This window comes from Anser brachyrhynchus, assembly GCF_964034855.1.
Source record: "Anser brachyrhynchus genome assembly, chromosome: 6".
NCBI lineage: Eukaryota > Metazoa > Chordata > Aves > Anseriformes > Anatidae > Anser > Anser brachyrhynchus.
This window is the reverse complement of record NC_137700.1, coordinates 27,055,249-27,078,393: the sequence shown is the minus strand read 5'-3', so window position 1 is coordinate 27,078,393 and position 23,145 is coordinate 27,055,249. Positions and strand designations below refer to the sequence as shown.

Sequence of the window (23,145 nt, the reverse complement as noted above, 5' to 3'; positions counted from 1 at the left end):
ACTAGATTTCAAATGGGAGTTTCTGCTAGAGGGTTGCTGGAGAAGACAGTTTTCCACGGGACTCCAAAACCTCTCTGCTATTCCAGGATGTTATGAGGGTCAGCACTCAGGTAAAGGATTTGTGTTTTCTGTTTAATGAGTTAGTAGAAACACGAGCTATATAAGGATGAAAACAAAAATTGCTGAACCGATGTGTTTGTCTCTACCACATATAAAGTAAACTCACTGAAGCAGTGAATAGATTTAAGTAGCTGAAAGTCTTAAAAAGCTGTTAAAAAATCTATAATTCTCAGAGAGTAATTACTGCTAACAAATGACAAAGGAAGCATTACTTATTTCAACTTTGTTTCTGTTATTTGAAGTTCATTTTATTGTTGGTTTTAGTGAGATGATGCTTTTACAGATTCAGGGGTAATGCCACTGAACTCCATCTTGACAGAGCAACAAAATAACTCCAAAACAGGCTAAAGCAATAAATATCAAACCACTCAATCTAAAATGTATAAATATAAAAGTCATTTCTGAAAATGTAGGAAAAACAGGAAGCCATTTTTCTCTTTTGACCACTTGTTTAGCAACTTGTTATTGTCCATCTGTATCACCTCAGATCCAGCACAATTATCTTTATGTCTTTTCCAACCACGTGGGTACACGGCTGCAGAAGAAATCAATGCATTACTCACAAATACGTTTCAGTAAAATTGCATATTTTAGACAGTAGTTTCTTTTTAATTTTCTGAGCCTGCTTAATATGCTATATATTCAACTTTGACTATACCTATCACTGTGCCTGTTTACAGGCAAACGTTACCGTCACAGGTGTAGACTGCTGACTAAAGCAAGGACTACAACATGGAAACAGAAAATTTCTATAGAGGATATCATTTAGTGCTTGGCTTCTGAAGCAGATTATAGCTCAGTGCTATGCTTTATGTCTCACATCATGGGATATCTGAAAGGGAGGGAGAAGGAGCTGTGTGTTGCATTAGATCAGGTGCATGGAGGGCAACAGCAGGTTAAGCGTAAACTCTGTTCTCTTTCTGCAGTAGCTTCAGATGTCTGCCCACTTTTTTTTTTTTTTTTTTTAAAGCATTTAGGACTAGCTTGTGTCTTTAGCCACAGCCTTCACAAAGTAATGTGTAAGCATGTGTTGGATCTGTGGAGAAGAGCTCTTTTCCAGAAACCTGACAGATGTGTGTTAGATTTGTTCTAGTCAGGTTTCAGGAAGCTTCCTCTATTAACACCCCTGATATTTTTCCTCCAGGAAAAAAAAACGCTGTGATCTTACTGTTCTTACTGGCAGATAAATGCGTTTTGGGGATTGTACTTGCAAGGATATTTGTGTTTGATATGGGATACCAGCAATGCATCTACTGTTTATAAATGTGCTCAAGTGGCCAGTAACTTCATTCGTAAACTAAGTCAGTAAAGGACTACCCAAAAGAGCTTATCTGGAACAAAAGCATAAATATTTTTTCAGACTTGGACTACCTTCTCAATACCCCTAGGGTCAATGATGTAAGCAAAACAAATAATTTAAACTCTCCTTGAGTAGTACTGATATTCTGGAAGTTCTATCAAAAAGAAGTATTTTTTTAAAGTCATCTTTTAGTATTACTTGCTCTTAATCATTTTACTTTGAGTTAGGGGTATGAGTTGTTGTCTATTTGAACTGTCTCATTTAAAAAAATCTTAATTATTCAAAGATAAAGATTTTCTTCCAGATAGCAGTGGCATTTCTGATAATTCTGAATGACTATACAGTTCAGCCATCCACACAGTATATCATGCTATCACAACATAAAAACATGTGGTAGTTACTGAGAAAAGCTTATGAGAAGCTGCAAGAAAATGGCAAATGAAGGAAATGGGTTTAATCTACTCATAATTGCACTTTTTAGCAGCTGGGATGTGCTGGTGGGACAACACAGCTGTTTTTGTTTAAAAACTGAAGCACTCAGGAACAACTCCTACTTGAATCTGTGGCTTTTGCTTCTTTTGAAAACAAGTACAAGTTGTGACTGATGGCAACTGCCTCTGGCTAGCCACTATCTGAATGGCAGTGCGTAACAAAAGTCATCTCAGGGATGCTACCGACTGCTTAAATAGATTCCTGATGTCTGCCTTTGTCAGAGAAGTATGCATAAGGAGTTATTAAGATGGGGGAAAAGTATAAGGAAACCTAATCTGAAGCAGCTACAATTTCTGCTTGCATTAGAACCACGGGCAAGAATTTCAATAGTCAAAAACATACTGGATTATATAGATTATATACTTACATTAAATAACCTAGGATCCTTTGTATGTGGATGGAATCCCTTCTTTTTACAAGCAGAAACTTCAAGCATGCCAGCATTAGTAAGTCTGAAGATGCCAGTGCTGGAAAGCAAAAGGTGAAACTACTGTTATTTAATGTCCCCATAATACCAGTGCACAAATTCACATGCTTAGCTAAACAACGTGATGGTACTCAATAACCTCTGATATACAGGAGCTAAGGTTGGGTTGAACCTTATATGAGTTATCTTGCAGTGAAGGGAGATGTGGTGAGGAAATGGGAGGAGAAGACATAATACTTGATGCTATTCCTGTTAGGCAGTTTAGCCCACTAAGGGAGGAGGTAAATTCATATAGGAACAGCCACAGAGTATCCGTGGCTGCTCTGGGTTGTTCACTGGAGGGGCAACACAAAAAGAACAGCCTAGAAGCTCTGTAAGTAGCTACTGGGAGTATACATCCTCCCCACTCTTCTAGGTAATACAAAGCACTAAAAAATACACTGCTGAATATATATGATCTAACACTCCACTTTGAGTATAGAATAAGTAGTTTAAAAACAAACCACACATCTACAAAAAAACACTGCCTCTACAGATTGACTCAAATAATACTGAAGGGGCTGGCTTTGGATGGCTATTGAATCTATATTCAGGTAAGAAGCCTCCATGAAATCAACATTATTTCGTCAGATGAAAATAGGATTAGGAAATTGAGGACGCAAAGCATGAAGCATTTATTGCATTATTTATTTACAATATGCTTGGAATCTTGTTTAGACCAACCAAAGCAGCATGCTGGTAAGCAAGGACCTCTTTTGCCACCTGTAGAGGATGCTCTGGCACAGAGTAATGCTGTGCATAGCACAGGTGCACAAACAGAATCCCACCTGAAGTGTGCCAATATGCTGTAACTGTTTCGCAATAAAATGCTCCATAGATACTCATCTACAGCACAGTCACAGCTGGCAACACAATCTGACCAGAGTCTAGTCCTGTTAGCAACATTTTTGCTGCATTTAGGGTGCAGTAGAAGCAGCTTGACACTTCTAGTTCCAAAACAGATACACCAAAATGCAACATCTAAGAAAGTTTACTTATAAAACATTACTGCTGATCGCTATCTATTTGATTTACCGTGGCCACACCTTAAACTATTCTTATTTTCACAAAAAAGTGATTACCTAAGAACTGCAGGACAACATCTGATCAATTAATGTTACGGACAGGAGTAGCAGGTTAGAGCTGGTTACAGATTACGAGCAAAAGCTATGAAAGCAGTTTACAAGGCCAGAGATTTCAGACGGTATGCAAACGCTGCTGCTCAAAGTCACAAAGCCTAATGCTCATGCACTTATCACTCAAGCTGTATTTACAGCTCTGCTACCTGAATGGCCCATATGGGAAGTTGGCCAACTATAATAGGAGTCATCTACGGGGGCAGAAGGCCAGAAAGGCAGGCTGAAGACAGGTACAAACTAAACAACAGAGTTAGCCACAGAGACTTGAAATGTCAAGCACACCAAAGGATAATCACTGAGTTGTCAAAGTTGGAAGGAACCTCTGATAATCTGGTCAAAACTCCCTGCTCAAGTAGAACCTTGAGTAGGTTGCCCAGGTCTTTAATCCACTCAATTTTGAGTAGCTCCAAGGATGGAGACTTAACAATCTTTCTGTATAGTCTATTACATAGTAAACCTTCACATTACTTGTTATACAGTTCCAGGTTTTTCCACATACTCACTGATTGTATTTTATGAAATATGAAAATAGGACCTTAATAGGGAAAGAGTGTCCTTTATCTTTCTACTCCTAAAACAGCAATTTTCGTATCGTCCTACAAGTTTCTAGTCACAGAAATGTCTTACCCTTCCATTTCCTTCATCAGACAGAATGACGATAGCTCTGTGGTAAGCCACAGGCAATGAAGTCTACAGTAAAACAGCTCCTGTTATTACTACTTGTTTGAGTAGAGTATAAAAATAAATCAAAGTTTAAAACCTGGAGCTACAAATGGAGGAGGAGAAAGAAGCCAGAAACAATACTGTGCATACAGACTGACTGGAATGCAAGTCTAAACAGACTAAAGAAAAACTCACGATATGCCCATTCCTGTCCTTCACCCCAGTTGACATGTGCTGTTTGCATTTGATCACATTTTAAGATAAGGAGCGGGGGAATATATCTACATATTACTTACAAAAATCAGAACTCACTCGTTATGTTTTGGTGAACAAACAATCGCAATGGCCTCTGGTAACATTAGCTGGTAAGAACAATGAGTATGAAGATCAACACTGGATAAGAATGCAGTTTGTGTTGGATGTGTCTACAAAAAGAAAAGGAAAACTCAACATCATGAAATACTCCTTATAAGTCAAGGTCAACATGCATTCAAGAAAGAACAATAATTTTTAACTCGTAAATGCATCAGTATTTTCCCCAGATTGGTTTCTTAATGTCCTATTAACCCAGATTCTACATTGTTAGAGTAGCTTTTCATTATGAACTTCATGGGAACACATTCAGACCCAGATGTACAAGCAGTTTTCTGATCATGGTGGGGAAAAAAAGTAGAATGAAGAAGCACAGGACAAAAGGGAAATGATTGTTCAAAATCTCTAAGAGTGAAATCACACTCCACATAATTAATACAGAATTTAAGCAACATGATACCCCAAAACTTTGAAAGGATTTTGAATACAATGGAAACGAAATGGCATTAGAAAGTAATAAAATATCCACAAACAGACATAAACAAAAGTTGCAACGGCAAAAGCAGGCTCTATTGTGTAAACAGGATGCCTCAACTTCATAGATTAAGAGATACTTGTTATCTGTGGAGAACATTAATGTTCATTTACATCACTATGATTAGAATTAAATGAGCAAATTCATTTGTATTATGCTAGTTATTTCTCTAGTTTATTTACAGGGTTCTTTATATATAGTATGCAGAGCTGATACAGAAAGCTAGAATCGGTGAGACGTACGCACATGGATCCAACCCAAAGTGAGGAGATCATACTGATCCTGAATACCAAATAATTCTTCCACATTCTCCATATCACAGTAGTCTGGTCCTGCAGATTGCTTTGGCACTATTACATGGGTAATAGTAAATTCATTGTGTGTCTGTAAAACAAATGTTGAGATAACTTAGAATGGAACAATTGAACTACTGAATAAATGCTGAATGAGAATCTGAAGCAGGTCAGCCTTTCAGCTAAACCAAAGTGGTGTATGTCCACTGACTGCCATGCCACTATACCGACCTAGTACACCTGAAAACATGCCCTAGCATATTATCATGGAAACATACAGGGTAGTATGAATAACAGCATAAAATTGTTGTATTGAAATGGCCACAGAGACCACTGAAAAAGATGTCCTTTGAAAAAAATTAAAAACATGGGAACAAAGAGAGGTTTGAGAATTGTTATTTTCTGTGCACCTTGGAACATCACTACTTTTGCTATTCTTTCTCTTGACATGATTCAAATACAACTGGACATCATCTCTAAAATTCTTTGTATGCCAGCATCAGCCATGACATTTTTCCCTGCTCTGAAAGGACACTGCTATCTAGGTCAAGGGAAAAACAAAACAGACTCCCCCCCTCCCCCCGAAAATGTTCTACAGCATGATAGGGATGGTGGTTTCTTTTCTGTTCTGTTGCTATTATGAATTTGATGACCCCAGTACGTTCTAACAGTCTTTATATTCCATTGTCCTGTGACTAAACCTCACTTAGCTTAGATGAATGCCAAGAAAGTACTTGAAAAAGCCTGTATTGTATAGCATACTGAAAAACTTGCTAAAATATACGACGAGCAGGGTTCTTGGATCAAGTATTTCCTCAATAAGGCAAGCTGGAGGCCATGCTGGTGAAGTGACCACTCAGGTTATAATATGAAGTTAGTTACATTAGAGACTAATTGTTTAGATCTTCTTTTGCTCTGAAACCAGCATATTACAGGAAAATATTGCACTACCAAAATGTCTTCCCCATACGAATGTGAAGGTTGAACTGTACCAGTTTTCCACAGAGAATTCCACATGTCTCTATTCCTCTTAATGTATTTGCCTCTGCTAGCAGCAGAAATTTGTGACAGAGATCCCTGGGTAAAATTACACCTCTGAGTGCTTCAGCCAATTGAGCTAACAAACAAATAGACAAAAAGAGAGACAGAGAGAGAGAGAGAAAAAAAAATAAAAAGGCATATGTAGCTTACACAGTGAAGTTCCTTAAAATAAGGTAATGTACACAGTTACAGGAAATTATTAAAGATTAAGGAATTATACTCATCACATCACACATTTCTAATGAGACTACATCTACAGTGCAAGCACGTCATGCCAAAGTGAGGTATAACCTAGCTAGATTGCATCTGAGGGGACAGTGAGTTGATCCCATTTTATAGGCCAGGGCTTTTCAAAAAGCCTCTCTGACTGAGCCCTCTGCAGGTTCTGCTTCTGTTCCCTTGAAGCCCCTGACAATATTCAGACTTTGTGCCATAGGAACACTGAGGTTCCATCTCCAGATCCATTTACTGGCACTCAGCTGGAAAACGTATAACAAATCTCCTCTCTTAAAACTATTGAGAGAAAACTATATAGAACTGTTGTGTGTACATTAACCTGTTCATGCTTATTTCACTACAGACACTCTCAAAGGGAATAAATCATAAAATCATTTAGGTTGGAAAAGACCTTTAAGATCATCAAGTCCAACCATCATCATATGCATATGCAACGTGTGGACTGCTATAAGCAGAAGCGCAGCAGACAAAGAGTACAAAATCTATGCACTTACTCTGAACAGCACTTAAAGCAGCTGCTGGCTTTAGGGCCCGGTTTACTGGAGGTGAATGTCCAGTAGAGCCACTCTTCTCGTTTTTTTCAAGCAACGTGGTAGATAAGGAACTGTTCTCAGGTACAGAAATACAAGATAGCATACTTCCATCTATCTGTTCAGACATAACCATGCTGTCTTTAATTTTCTGATCCCGAGCTAGTTCTTGCTTCTTAAGTTGATCCTCAAAGAATTGAAACTGTTCTGATTCAAGCTGCTGTTGCCGCATGTGTGCGATTCGTTTCTTCTCTGCCTCTATAAGCCTCTGCTGTTCTAGTTTCTTCAGAAATTCAGTTTTACATTTGTTCTGAAACATATGCAAAACAGTTACATTCTCAGAATTATATATAAAAAAAAAACCCTACAAAAATGAGAGGAAAGAAGCAATCTAATTGTTTAACAAAACCATCAAACCCTGTCATTAACATCTAAAAGCCTTTGGAAACCTGTTGGCTGAAGTGCCAAATACAGCTCTGGCCCCCAGAGCAGCATGATACGGAACAAAATACCATAAGCAAGGAAGCTTCCAACACAAAGCTTGCAGCATGCCTACCTATGATGCTCTGTGTTTTATTTCAGTAGTGAGAACACTTGCCTCATTGAGCCAACTGCAATATAGCCATTAAAGGAGTTTTCAGAACAGTGGTGGTAAAGAGATTAGAAGTCCTTACAACTTGCAGTGTAGCAAGAGATCCACAAGCACATCGCTTTTCTGGGTAGATTTCATAATCCATGTTATTACCTGGTTTTGTAGCTTGTTGCTGCTGTTTGGATAGGCCAATTTTCTCCTGCTTCTTTCTTTTCTTAGCTTTCCCTGGATTGCTCCTTGTACTGACAGGGGCTTATCCTGACTCCCTGTGCATGCCCTCCCCAGCCTCAGAGACGTTCAGTGCCATCTCTGCCACCTGTCTGGGCTTTGACCCCAGCCCCCAGGACAACTGCTGTTCCAGACAGGGAAGCTTCAGGTTTCAACAGTTTTTTCCTACCCCCATTATAGGGACAGCATCAAGCATCTTCAAAGGCAAGTAAGAGAACTCGATTAAAGTAATTTCTTGTCATGAACAAAATATAAAGGGAAAGAAAGCCTCAAACCAATCAGTGACAGGATTTTTTTTTTGGTGTGGTGTTTTTATTTTGTTTATTTATTTATTTTTTTTCCTCTCCATAATTCCCTAGTTCCATTTCAAGGGAAGGAAAGAAAAGATGTCTTTTCCCCAGACACTCTTTTCCAAGACAAGTTTTTATGAAATGAAAAATACCATCTATAAAACTGAATCAGAATGTACTGTAGACCTATTCTGATTTTCTTTTACTATCAATACGTAAATATGACAGAACATATATTTCCAAGCTCACATGTGCATTACTTATTTTCAAATGACCAGCTGATCAGATTCTGAGATGTGAGAAGTCATTCTAAGCAGTCTGCTGGGTGACTATGGTCTTGCAGAACTGCCATTTTACTGCTTTATTTTTAAGAAGTTTTATACAATAGAAAAATATTCATACAACAATGATTTCATAACCACATAAAACTTACTTTGTTTTGCATGTATTCTTGATATTCTAAGTTATATTTTTTTAAAAGATCTCTCTTCAGTTCATCTGTCCGTGGAAATGCAACCTCCTTCAGTTTCTTTGGGTGGGGTGGGATGGGGTAGGGTAGAAAGACAGGTAAGTTAACTTTTTACTTCATAAAAGGACCACCTGAAAACCATACTCATCTGTAATACGGATTTAAAAATAAAAAATAATAAAAAGAAACCTGCTCTTCTCCCAGGAAAGAAAAGAAGAAATACACACTAAATCATCAGCTTATTAAACTTGGTACATTGGTTTCAAATAAAGCCATATTAGTTTCTATCAGTGAAAGGAGTTACCTATAACAAGACTACTTGTTATCTTAGGAAAAGATATTTTTTCTAGTGATCTGTTATCTGTCTTGTTTAACAGGTGTGTGATAACTTACATTTTTGATGTAGATGTATTTTATAAAAAAACTAGGGCCAACTACTATTTCAGAAATATACTTGGGTTTCCAACAATCTACTGACTTATTCAGAGACCGTTCTTGTTCACCTTATAGAATGATAAATTAATTTTCAGTAATGATCATGTGGTTAAACCAAAATAAAACATAAATGACTTGACAAAGTTATCAGAACTTCAAACTGCATTGGCTGCCTTGGACTACATTTGCACTGGGGGAAAAGGAATGATAGGAAAGAACAGAAATAGAGGAAACATTTCTTGAAGTTCAGGAAACAGTAACCCTACCTTAATAATAACTTGTTTTTCTGGTACTGCACATTGGTGATAGTCTCGGTGACTGGGCAGTTTTTCCACAAACAAGCTAGAAAATTAAACAGCAGGTTTGTCTTAGTAACCAGAGGAATAACTACGTTAGCTTTTACTTTGGCAGAGAAATCAGTTTCACGTTATAACTGTTAAACACTGAATTCCACGTGACTCGAAGCAGGTTTCTGTATGTTCATTTGTTTAAATTAACACTTAATCTCTTGTACGGACTTGTATGGACACAGAGGATAATGACAGGAGCTTATTTTCTACACCTGAATATATTTTGTTTCTCTTTAGTAGTGGGCTTGATTAAAACAGGGTTAACTAGCACTCAGCACCTGAAAAAAACCTCCACCATGGCCAGTGTTACTAAATCTTATTTCTGCTGTCTTAATCTGTCTCCTTAGCTGAAATGCTGAATCTTAAATAAAGCACTATCATTAAAGCAGTCATTTTTACCAGATCAAGCTGCACAGCTAACTGCAGTATTATTAACCCATCCAGACATCTAAATTGTGGCGATGCTTAGCTGCAGAAAAGTTTGGAATTCTCAGCTGCTAATCATTTTTTCTACAATTTATGCAATGTTCACCTCCAGACCCTCCTTATAGAGATACATACATCTAAAATAAAGTTGAGTATGAAAGATTTGGCTTAGTTTTCAGAGTATGATGAAAATTAGGGGAGGGAAGGAGGTTTCTTATTATTAAAAAAACAATAATCTAAGATATACATATTTTTAGAAGCATCAAAACAAACCAATCAATCCTACAGCAAAGCTAGCTAGATAAAAAGTTTAAATCTGCCATCGATATATTTTTCCAACAAATTATGCTTAAACCTCTTGGGGATGAAAACTAAAAAGAGACAATTTTTTTTTTTTTACAGTGCTGTACAATATTATCACCTATCTCCTGATTCTCACAGGTCTTACAGTATAGTTAATTTCAGCCTTTGTACATGAGGTTAACTCATGCCTGCCAGTTAAGAGACAGATAGGACTATTATCACTGCAAATCTTCATTTTAATTTACTCAGAACGATAAGCTCTAAAGATCACAAACTGTTTCTTACGTTATGAACTTGTTATAAAAAACAAAAGCATTCTCCAGGTTTCCCTCCTCCATATATATTGATGCCATTCGCTCCATCTCTACTCCAGATCTAAAGTAACGACGTGGAGTGATGTCTTCATTGATTGTGATATTGCTGCCAAGTTTGCTTAAGGCACGTACTCTCTCTTCTGGGGTCACAGAGATGTCTGTATGGTCAGGAATAGCTACTAGCTTTTTCTGAAAAAGAACAGAGATTAGCAAGGAGAGCCAGATACTACAGTTCTCTTTCAGTAAATGATCTCATTCAAGAAACTCAAGGGAAATCTTCAGCTTCTCAAAATAGGTATCAGTTTCCTCACTGCTAACAACAGTTAAAACATTTTAATGTTTCTCAATTGCAATAAAAGTAAAAAATTATCTTATCCCTCTCCCCAAATCTTCTCTCTGTCAATACATATACATACATATAAAAGGAAAAAAAAAAAAAAAAGTAAACCCCGGCAGAAGTGATCAAAAGCAACACAGTGTGTCCTCTTCAGAATCCCCCAAATACGAAATTCTGTAAGGTTCTACCTTACGTTAAAAAAATAATTACCTTACGTTATTAAAATAATCTGCATGACTAAGCAAACTACTGTTATATGCTATATTGGATATGACTTCTGGGTACAGGTCAACTAACAAAAAGCAGTATGTTTTCCTGGTTAATCAACAGTTCATTTTACAGTTTCAAAGGAAGCAGAGTCGAAGAACCTAGAAGTGATTCTACTGAAGAAGAAGCAGAGTTGCTTATTGCAATCATTACCTTCCTGTTAAGTGGTTAAATAAGTGGCTACTGCAAGTTGTTTCATCTTATGTTGTAAAGGTTTACTTTTTCTATTCAAAACATTTACGTCAACTTCTTAAAACCGTGATCACTGAAACAAGCTAAAACCCTATAAGCCACACACACGGAAATAAAATTCCAATGAAACTACCAAGCAGAACTTGTGAGGAACTGGCAGAATTCAAGAAAACAGCCTTTCAGCTGACAGTAGCACTGCTAAGCAGGTTATAAATTATTGCTTATTTGAAAGAGGATGCTAAGCCATTAAAGCATTTTTCGTAATACGTACCAAGGAACTAATACTGAATGGTTGTTCCATGTTGACCTCTGTCTGCAAACCAAGATCACTCTTTTTCTCCAAAGTCTCCATCTTACTGCGAAGGACAGGATGACTGAAGTATCAATCTGATGTTCAATATTTGCAGCAGGCTGCCTCAGAGTCTATTAGTCCAAGGGAAACTTAACAGCAGCAATATGCTGATTGTGGTTGGGTGCTGGAAGAAATAGGACAAGTCATTCAGATTAAAAATACATTCAAATGTCACATCAGTTTGCATGCCTGCACCCACTCATCACTTCAGTATCACAATACTTACATACTTAATAACAATCTAGAATTTAGCAGGCATTTAGAATTTAAAGCAGGAATGCATGAGGCCTTGCAGGACACTTGTGAGCTAGCTGACCTGTTCTAACATTAGTACAGTGGATTCAAATGCAACACAGCAAATTATTTCTACAACTTCAACAGCAACTTGAAAAAAAACCAACAACACAACCAAGTAGCACAAACACACAAGCAAGCCAACTTTCAAGCATTAAATGAAAAAACTTCAAAGACTAAGCACAGAATCTGCTTCCTTGAGCATATGTTCTGACAAACATATTTATAAACAGCATGAATTTAGCACCTTTTTTCCTGCTAAGCTTATAATTAAAAATAAAACTTAGCACATGAACTCATATCAGTAATATAGCATACAGGAAATATTTCAAGCACTCTGTGCTCCACCTGTACAACTTGCTGACTTCAACACCACTCAAAACACAATGAAATATGACAAGTCGACTGATAGTAATCGCTCCTTGCACAGCTCTGAACAAGTAAAGACATATATTTAGACATGGCGTGGTCATCATAAAAAAAAGGGAAATGAATTATTTAAATTACACTGGAAATATGAAAATGAAGCTGCTAATGTGGCCTTTCACTTTTGAGCTCTCAATCCAAACAGATTTGATTCCAAATGTCAAAGACTCTTCATATATTGCAATAGATATGCTTTATGCTTTCACAGAAGCATAAACAGAGGGTTCAGCAAAGATATTTTCTCAGCACATCTTCCTAGAAGCAAGAGGATTCGGGGTTAGAGGAGAACAATCGTAATACATTTTTAGCTGTCTCCTGAAGTATTGATTTCTGTATTTGGGTCTTCTTCATTTTTCTCAAAACTAACAATATCTATTAGGTTAGTCTTTACTTTTAATCATTAGTGTTAATGTTATCACCAAATGTTACAGGAGACATTACATTCATTTAAGCAATATGCTTTCCTTAAAATAATCAGAATCATCCTGTTTCTTTGTAATGGTACACTTACTGAATCAATCTCACCCTGTTTTTATGTATGACCTAATCTCAACTAATATATTCTTGCTTGACTTTATACCCCTGCTTTGCATTTTCAGGATTTTTATTCTCTTCATTTGGTATCTCACAGACCTGTGAATGCAATCTCAAGGCTAACTTCTTTCAGTTCAAGGCATTCAAAACACTTGCATGATTTCCAATACCCTTTTGGAAAGAAAAAAAATGGAACTTGGCTTATACACTCAAAATATCAACATTAGCTGAGGTGGTAGCACTGATAGAAAAAGTACTCTAAATAATTTCATTTTATAATGATGGAGCTCTGGTGTAAACGATTAGCTTGGCAGGAGAGCGCTACTCATTGCCAATTCACAGGCTGCAGAAAGGTCTCAAGGGACCATGATAATGAAATATTTTTGCTGTAGTATATACCAAAGCTATGTTTATAGTGCCCTGCGGCTAGTTCCACTTGAAAGCCTTCTTAGTTGGAAAATGGTAGCTATGGTAGACCGTGAAAGGAGAGGACTACAAGCCAAGCCAGTGCAGAGCTCACATTAGTTTTCTCTCCCTGCAGCTCAGATGCTCAGAACAAATAACATCTTCAGTAAGAGACTGCATTCATATGTTTTGTGTGGCTTAGGAACATTAATAAAACAAACAAACAAAGAAAAGCACTCTCAGAACTAAAAAGCATGTATTTTAAAACCACTTATTCATTTATTATCCATCATTTGCAGATTTTAATTATTATATATCTTTTGTTCCCCTAATAGCAACTGGGAGATCCACAATGACTGACTGGAAGGCTGGTTTTGATCTAAGGTATGCACCTAACTGTGACAAGCTGCAAAATGGTCTAGACATTCAATTTATTCCAAAAAATACTGTTCAAAATTAAAGGGTGCAGAAATGTATTTTTTTCAATTCCTATTTCAATTACTTCTATTTCAATTAGCAGCTCTTATACAAGAAAACTGCTTTTCAAACACTGTCCTTAAGGACTTTCTACAAAATGCAGCATGGAAACGGACAAATGAGGGGATATGGATTATATGCTTCTTTCAACTGTTACCACAGCTTGAAGACTTTTCAGCCTAGTGGGTAGACAAGTGGAAAAATCTTAGTGTAGCAAGTAGGGAACACAGAAGCCACCATTTTTTTTATTATTATTATTTTTTATTTTTTGCTAGTATTCTCAAAGAAGTCCTTGCTAAAGAAGCTTGGTGGTATCCCCCAGCCAAAATCTTTTGAACTGGCAGAGGGAGGCATCACAGAACCCCTTACTTGCAAACATTTCTCATTTAGATTTTTAACTAAAAGAATCATTAATAATAAGAAAAAAAATACCTAGTGCTAGTTATTTTAAACAAGAGACATCTGGTAACAGCAGAAACTCACACTTCCTCAAAACTGTGCCAAGGCTTTGAAAAGCTGAAGCAGCCCAGCAGAGAGCAAGGCACCGAGCACAGTCAAACCCTACTGCGTGAGGGGTTAGCAGAAGAATCGCTACAGATAAAAGAGGAAATGGACTTTTTAAACTTAGCTTCAGGAGCACATTAAAACCCAGACACTTTAAATGAAGAAGAAATACTAGGTTTAATTTGTATCACGTTTACAAAAATGCAAAACAAGATTCAAATGTATTAGTTATTACAGGTGGCAGCATAATTAAAAAAAAGGAAAAGGAGTCCTAAAAAGATCATTGGCTGTTTTATGATTGCACTACTATATATTACCCTTAACATGCAGACACACTGGCTAGAATTATAAATCATTAAAAGGCAGAAGATTAAGCTTTACTAAAACCACCTCCACAAACACATTTGTCAATTCCCTGGTATGCCTCCACACGTAACATTCCTGCATGAGTGTGAATGCTGCAGCTTCACACTCTTGCCCTCGCCATACTTTTTTCTACCTCTGCTTTGTTGACAACAGTGACTTCAAGGCAAGTTATATCTAATCTAAATTCAAGTTAAGTAGACTCATTTTAATTAATTACTTCCTTTGAGTGATTTCTCAGCTTAGGACGTACGGAAGGCGGTAGAAAGGTGGAGGTGGTGACAGACAGACTGCCCCTTTCAGAGGGCATGACTGGCAGGAGCTGGCTTTAAAAATGCACCCTATGAACTTGTACAGAGCTTACCAAGAGCTGCCCAGTCCTGATCAATGACTCCTTGTCTTGTGGAATAAACACATATTTTACTCTACAAGAGCAAAGAGAAAGGCAAGTAGGAGACCTCTTCATGTAACTGAAACTAACTATATTCAGATATACAAAATAGTTATGCAAATACAGTGAACCACATTCCAGCCCCAAGCATGTGGGATAAGTAGCAACACCAGCATGGAGCTGTCATAGTCTGTTAGAGCGTGAAGTGCTCTAAATTCTAAGAGTAAACATGCATTTTTCTGCTATCCAATTTCAGGCACTCCAGCTAATTTAGAGGGACGTAGGTAATGTCTGATTAACAAGAAATGTCTGTAGATTTAGCATGCTAAGTTTTCTGTAATGATGAATTTTCTGAGAATCATTATCAGAATATAAGAATGTAACATCCATTCAACAGTTAAGATATTTTCCTCATTTAATCAGACGCTCCTTACCAAATCCCATTTCCACCTCAGAAAAACCCACTTATTTTCCTATTCAATCCACGTTATTATACTACGATTAATTCTTCTGAAAATCCAGCTTAATTAAATCAAAGGCCCTCAGCCACAGGAAACGGAGCAAAGCAAGACCAGTGTTTTAAGTGCCATTAAAATCATTCTTTCTGTTCAGGCTAACAAGCATGGTACCAAGTGAAAGGAGAATGAAAAACAGAGCAATTTTATCTTGAAGTATATGCAAATAGTACATCAAGCGACATAGAGTATATCAAGATCATCAAAAGTCAAGAGTAGGCTAATGAGACAGAGGTGGTAATGAGAAGATCTGGTGAAGGCACACACACGTTCATGGCTTTTCTGAGAGGTTTAGCACCACAATTCACCACAAATTCTCCAACACCCTCACAGGATACTGCACTGGCATGTTTCTAACTGTCAGTCTGGGTGGACGTGGACAAACAAGAGCCCCTTTGCCTGTGCTCAGACCCAGCTGAGTCTGGAAGCTACAGAACCGTGCCCTGTGACAGCGAAAGGCGGTACGCAGGGCTGCGCAGCAAGGCTAATTACCCCAGGTGCAGTACCGAGCCAACGAAGCCCCACAGCTTGTGCTTGCGATGCCTGTACGGGGCCAGCTCGCAGTCTGGGCAGAAGGAGCGTGTACCACCTATGCTCGGAGCTGGGCAGGCTCCGAAACGCCCCGGGAGCACAACCCGGCCGCGTGCGACCACGCAGGCCATGCAGGCAGGCTCTGACGGGGCCTGCTGGGGTGCCCGGGGTGACAGCAGCCCAGAGCCCCCGGGCCGCGGAAGCACCAGGATGGGTTTCCCCACCTCACTCGGGCCTTGAGGCCGCTTTTCTTTCTTCTATCTTCACAAGAGGTTTTTAGATATCGAGTGAGCTTTTTAGATTTATAAACAAGTAACGGCCTAACTTAACGATGTATTAGTTTAATCATTAATTTCCACTTTCCCACCTTGTAACATACTTTTTAATTTCAAGGGACTTGCTTAGTGGTAACACACTGATTTCGCTACTGCCAGCAGCGCTTGTCAATAGTGGGAATGTTAGTCTTACTAAAAAGCTGCATTAAAGAGATCATTGGTAAAAATTACCACAGCATTTTTTAATGCCAGGGCTAAGATTCTGTTAAAAATAATAGAAACCTGGGGCATTAGCAATGATTTATTCTTTGCGTATTTTCAGTATAAATTATTTTAGAAACATCTATCCTCTGTTTGCTCTTTTGGTAGAATGCAGAGCCCAGATGTGCTGCCCATTGAAATCATTCACTTCAGTTCACTGTGATTAGGGTCTAGAAATATTTGCTAATACAAGATCTAAAATATGGCACAGTTCCACTTTTTATAAGCTACTCCTGAGAGCACTGCTCTACATTCTTTCTATGATAAAAAAAGAAAAAGGTTACTTTAATACTGCAATATGAAGCTAAAACAGTAATAGTTTGTTTTACTACACTATCAAGTGTGATGATTATAGAACCCTAGAATAAAGATGTCACAAACCACAAAGAGGCCCGTCCTCACTAAAATAGTCAAATTAGCAAGTGCAAAACCATCTTTTAACTGCCCATAATAGAATTCAATTGTCTCAGCAAACCCGAAATAGAGCACATCCAGTCATTGCTACATGAAGATAAATGACTGTTTCATGCCAACAAGTCATGCAGATACCCGTACTCGTGTGTTTTGAAGTGGATATTAACTGTCTTTAGTGAAATATAAGTTAGAAATACAGGCACCTATCTCATTCAAGCCCTTTTTGAAATGCCAGGCATATTGGTACAGCACATAATCATTTACACACACATGGGTTTGATATAAAATATGCTAAAAACAGCCTAAACAGCAAACTGCCTTCTGTTGGTTCTCTCCAAAAAGAAACAGCATGTTTATCTGTCAGCATGTTTTTTGAAACGACAGTTCCCCATTACAACAAGTGATTCAGCTAGTATAGTAAGTAGTCTCTTCTGGAAAAAAACAAAAACAAAACAAAACAACAAAGCACTGAATGTCATGGCAAGATCATTCTCTTGTGCTGAGAGAAAAAAAATCACACAACTAACACAAAACAACAGAAGGGCCTTTCAGAGAAGAGAAGCACTACAAGAAACCGTTTGCTGACAACCCCACATCATTCAATGGAGAAGTTGCTCTTCATAGTAGGAGCTACCAACTTGGCACAAGAAAAGCCTGTCTCAGTAACGGTTCATAATTTAACACTGCCTCTTGGCCCTGTGGCTACGGATAAAGAGCACTGACAACATCTCCTCCTAGGCTTCACTAGCTCCTACAGGCACCTGCTGAGCTACACAATGCTCTCTCCTGGTTGTGGGTCATGGTTATATCCTTGTTTTCACCTCCTGTGAAGGACCAGCCCCACACACCTCCCCAGACGCTGCCTAAAGGTCTCTCTGGTGACTGTGTTGGTGGTGTACAGGCAGTAGCATCTTTACCCCCTTAAGTACTGAGAGGGAGAAATCATGTGCAGAGATCTTCCTTGCACTGATCTGCCAAACCCAAATCTTCCCCGTAGGGTTACACCACTCATTGCTGAATCTTACATCACAAAATTGAGCTTTATTTTCATCTAAACAAGATGAATTACAAGAATCTGTTTTTCAACTGCTAAAAAAGTGAGAACAATTCTTTGAAGACTTTTAAAGTTGCTCAGCTAACATTTGGTTGACTGCAGTTAGTGAACGTAGCTACTTCCATACCATCGGCTGTTTTCTAGGGACAGGTTTTTTTCCTTTTGGAACAGATACAAATGTTACTGCATTAAGAAACCACTTCAATAAAATTAGATCGCTATCAGGTCTGCTGAGAATCTGATAAACCACTACAATAAGCAAATCATACCTAACATGACACATGAAAGAACCGTTTGCTCATCTACATTTTCTGTTCCTGGTAAGGAAGAAAATTATACAACACAAATGCATGTGCAAAGTCTCTTATCCTTGCCCATGGGTAATAAAGTCCATCTTATTATCTCCCCTTCCACAAAAAGGAAGCACACAAAAAGAAAACCTCACTTGCTGTCTCGAGCACTAACTCGAAACTGACAGTTTATTCCACCACTCAGTCCTCTTCCAGTTTGGCATGATATTAATTTAAGACCAGTTTCTTTCAGTTTCTTTCTAACATCTGGCGCTTACCTATTCAGCTCACAGGACACTGATCCAACCCACTGAGGTTAACTGTTGAAGGTCAGTGACTAAGACGGGAGGGTGTGCTGGTATACGTTTTAAACTTAGGGTATCAGTAAGTTGACTAAGAAACTGAATTAATCGCTTTGGGGAGAAGCATCACCACTACAAAGACTATGACTGCGGCACCCACAGACATTTCCCATCACTTCACAGCACAAAGGACTCTGACCCACATCTATTTTCTCATTCATTTTTACGCAGACTATTTTGAAGTCAAGATTTGCTATGTCTGTGCTACTGTTACATAACCCTGTGCACTTGTGCTGTATGCACAGGTGATGGCTTGCCACCAGAGTTATTAATATGCTCTGTCTACACCAATTATTAGCCACTTTTAAGAGAACGTCCGGAAAAACAGACAGGAAATTCTGAGCACTGAAACATGCATATGTGAACAGGCCACTGGCCTGTGAACTCAGATGGTTCTTTGTCTTGTGGTTTCTTCTGTCAAAACAAAACACAATTTCTCCCTCTCCCTTTTTGGTAACACCATTCAGTTTCAGCAGAAAAGCATTTTTGATGTAACAGATAAAGTATCACCAGAACAACTGGAATTACAGATCAGCAGCAATTTTAGGCAGTGACTGAAATATTCTTATGCAACACAGGACAGCATCTCTCCAGTAACCCATTAAAAGGGTATTTTAGACATTGCGTAGAGGAACAGCGCTCTATTCGTCCTTTAGGAAATCCACAACAGTCCCCCAGAAAAATTAGTGTACCTGGGCATATTAAGCCAGAAGAGGGAAGAAACAAAAGAAATAGCTATTTTTATATGATTTGTTCTTTGATGGTTCAGCTGAAATACTGAAACAAGATACCTGCAGTACATATCATCATGGATAAAACTAACTTCCATCATGAAGACAAGAAGCTGTGTTGCCAAGGGAAACAAATGAGAGGCTAAGATCAGCACAGAGGTCTGCAACACTTCAGAGATTTCCAAGAAAGAGAGAAAGCACGATTACTTGCAAATTCTCAGGTTTCACAGATTTCCTGCCTGTAGCCCTACTTCTCTCAAAGCCTCAGGAAGGTTTAAGAGTCTTCCTGTTCTTCCTATAAAAGACAACGGTTTGTCTGACAGTATTTGCTACTTAATTCTATAACAGTTTGACATTCCCTAACCTCTAATTAGGACACTTGTTAATAGGGCAAGTAACCAGCTGCAACAATCAATTTCTGTTTCTACTGGATGACACATTACTATTCTGTCTTATATGTTACAGCTCATAACATAGGTAACAAAAAAAGGGAGAATTAAGTTTAGCAGATATTTCTAACACAAATTCACAGTTTACCTCATGTCTTTTAAATTATCCATAAAGAATGATGCCTGTGTTGTGGCCTCAAATCTAGAAAAAAAAAAAATTGGGGCATTACTTCAATGGATTCTGATTGTTTCGTACACTTATGGTTAAATAAGCAAAGTGCAGGTAAAAAACCTGATAGCGCTATTACCTACAGGAAGAAGTGTGGTCAACTAGCACAAGTAACCACCTAACCAGGCATAAGCATCATACTACAGAAACGTACATAGATACTACAGAAACATACAAGATACTACAGTTTGTTGATTTCATAATGAAGTCTTTGACCTCCTGCTCTGACCTTGCTGGAGGATCTCTTGTGCTATGAGTATATGGAAAAAAAACAGTAATGTCTGACTTTATATGAAGAGTTTGATGTGCTTTAGTCCTTTTTTTTTCCTACTTGAAAAAAAAAAAAGAAGAAAATACTTAAAATACCTATTTTCTCTTTTGTAAGTTTGCTAAGATTAACAGTGATAAGCACATGCTTTACAGGGGCACTGAGTGTAACTCAAGCAGCCCTGTAAGCTGATTTTACTTTGGCTCAATTATCCAGGGTCTCAAAGTTAATAGCACAGTGATGTGCAGTTAACTCATATGTCTGCAGCTCAACAGGCTGTTCATCCCAGTGAAGCTATGCACAGCCTATCTCTGAGCCAAAATAATTTCCAAATTCATTGTTTGTCCCTTCAGGATGAGTCTGATGATTTTTACAGCCTATCCGAGCTCTGTTCCTTATCAATGGAAAGGGCTAGAAATCTCTGAAGGCCTTCTCACTGTGATTTGGAGACACTGAAGGATGGAGGCACTTTCTGCAATGATTATGTAGAAAGCCCACTGCCTCCCTAACACACTTCAACACGTTGCGTGCTGAACTGTGAGTCATCTGGAGCTGCCAGTAGGAAGTGGTGGGCAAAGGGTCGTGTCTGAGCAGGTGCCTGACTCATGGCATCACACGAGGTATCATCATCCATGTAAGATTCGAAATGCTGGATTTTTAGAAGAGGGATGCCTGTGCAGCAAGAGTAGTAAGCCACCATGTATGGATCATTCAGGAACTGTATGATGTTGGCAAGATCACTTGCTTTCATGGACTGATACTTCTAGTTACAATAAAAACTTTGCCCAGAAAATATGTTTTATGGCAAGGCAATCAAAACATTACATATTTATTAAAATTTTGTAGACTAAGACTTTCATTACAGGTCAGCAACCTAAGTTTCAGAACACAAACTGGAAATGTAACCTTTGACGTAGAAATAAAACAGCAGGAGTCAGATAAGACCAGGAAAAAAAAAAAAAAACAAAAACCAAACACAAAACCCTATGCATACAAGTCAGGCAAACAGAGACCAAACTTTTATTATTATACTGCATTTGCTCAGTGTCTTCATGCATAAGTCACCTTGCAACTCCTGCAGCAGCTGAAGATTTCGTGACACCCCTCACCTTGTACCCTCCCCCAGCATGGTGATTAACTCCCAGGAAATGACTTACGGCCTGATCTTGAACTTACGTAGACACATAACGTAAACCATGAGAAATGCCTTCATAGTGTTCTCATTGATCAAGACACCGAACCCTGTTTTTAAACCTAACACTGAAAAATAAAATTCCTGAAATTACAAGCACTTAAAATACTACAGAAGAAACATAAACATGAAATTTGCACCTGTACAATTCTACAGCACTTGCAAATACAGCTTCCTACGCTGTCCCGTGATCTAGGGATCTCTGGATTGGTCAACAACGGCCTCTGATTCAGTTATTAACAGCCTGAGCACACAGATATACAATACACAAGACAGAAATGCATTTGGGGCTTCAGAAAATCCAGCTGTTACAGAGAAACACATTATACTGCCTCAGCAACACCCACAACAAACCTAGACTGCCTCCTCCTAGGGATACCTCATGAAGTTATGGGTCCGTATCACATTTTCTAGGACCTGCTGGTCTAAAGCAATTTACCAAAAACGTGCAACTCCAGCTTGGACAGTCAACCACTTCAGCCTACAACAAGGAGAAACCCACTCACGCGAAGCCAGAAGTTCCTCCAAATCGCCCTGAGCCTGAGGAACGAAGCCCCGGGAGCCACCAGCCATCCAAGACCGCGTAACCCCACGTTTCCGTTTCAGCACGAAGCGTGCCCTTTCTGCCCATGACCTCCCTGCCATATACGCAGAACCGCATGCATATTAAACAAAAGAAATTCCCAACCAAATGGACTTCCCCCAGAAGAGACTTTGTGTCGCCCTTCTGAAAAGGGAAAGTGCATCCACGCCTTGGAGACATTACGTTAGCTGCCTGGTGCACCTGGGGGAGACACGTGAGGCCCTACAGGGATGCCGTAGGTACAAAACGCAGTTACACGACCAGAAACACCTTACGGGAGGGTTACAGATGGCCAAGCAACACCCCCCCCACCCTTTTTTTTTTTTCTAAACCTTTCATTTTCTGTCCCGAGCCTCTCGCAGGCACGCGGCTGGGGCCAGGGACGCCTAAAAGCGGGGTGCCGGCACCCCCCTGCCTTCCCTCCCACCTCACCTGCCTCCCTCCTCACCTCCCCGGCTCCGCTCGGCGCCGCTCCGCAGGCTCGGGGGGGTCGCAGCAGCGGCAGCTCCCACCCCGCCGGGCCCGGGGCTGCCCGCGGGCACCGCTACCCCGGCCCCGGGCACCGTCGGCACCAGCCGGGGAAGGCGGCGGCTGCGCGGGGGCGGCAGGAGGCGAGGCGAGGCGAGGGGCGCCCCGCGGAGAGGAGCGGAGCGGAGCGGATCGCAACGCCCTCCGCTGCCGCAGCCGGGTCACGGAGCGGGGCGAAGGGAGGAGCCTGCGCCGGCAGAGCCGCCGGGCCGCCTGGCTGCCCTGCGGCCGGGGGCGCCGCCGTGCTGCCGTTGCGGCCCGACGGCCGCCGAGGCTGCGGGGGGCGAGGGCGGGGGGCTGCGGCCGCCCGCACCCCCAGCGGGGCTCGCCGGGCCTCGTCCCCTCCCCGCCCGCCGAGGGCCGCGGGCCCGGCCCGCCGCCATTTCGGTCGGGCAGCGCCCAGCCGCCGTGGGCACGCGGGGGGGCCGAGCCCCGAGCCGGGCGGG

General features: G+C 39.8%; 1 protein-coding gene across 9 annotated transcripts; it reads right to left on the bottom strand.

Moving 5' to 3' along the window:
- Positions 1 to 332: 332 nt before the first annotated feature.
- STAMBPL1 (STAM binding protein like 1) lies at positions 333 to 23,097 on the bottom strand. Of its 9 annotated transcripts, none has more exons than XM_080596994.1 (12): positions 22,604 to 23,010; positions 20,048 to 20,101; positions 11,603 to 11,790; positions 10,507 to 10,724; positions 9,409 to 9,484; positions 8,672 to 8,767; positions 7,093 to 7,438; positions 6,313 to 6,437; positions 5,274 to 5,411; positions 4,493 to 4,605; positions 2,280 to 2,379; positions 333 to 655 (listed from the first exon to the last, which is right to left on the bottom strand). In XM_080596994.1, exons 3-12 carry the CDS (start codon positions 11,681 to 11,683, stop codon positions 599 to 601), a joined length of 1,350 nt encoding a protein of 449 aa, XP_080453120.1. In that variant the 5' UTR covers positions 11,684 to 11,790; positions 20,048 to 20,101; positions 22,604 to 23,010; the 3' UTR covers positions 333 to 598. The 9 variants fall into 9 exon arrangements, with proteins under 9 accessions (XP_080453120.1, XP_080453116.1, XP_080453117.1 ...); XM_080596990.1 differs by having other exon boundaries at positions 11,603 to 11,807; positions 22,620 to 23,010; XM_080596991.1 differs by having other exon boundaries at positions 22,620 to 23,010.
- Between the last annotated feature and the right edge of the window lie 48 nt (positions 23,098 to 23,145).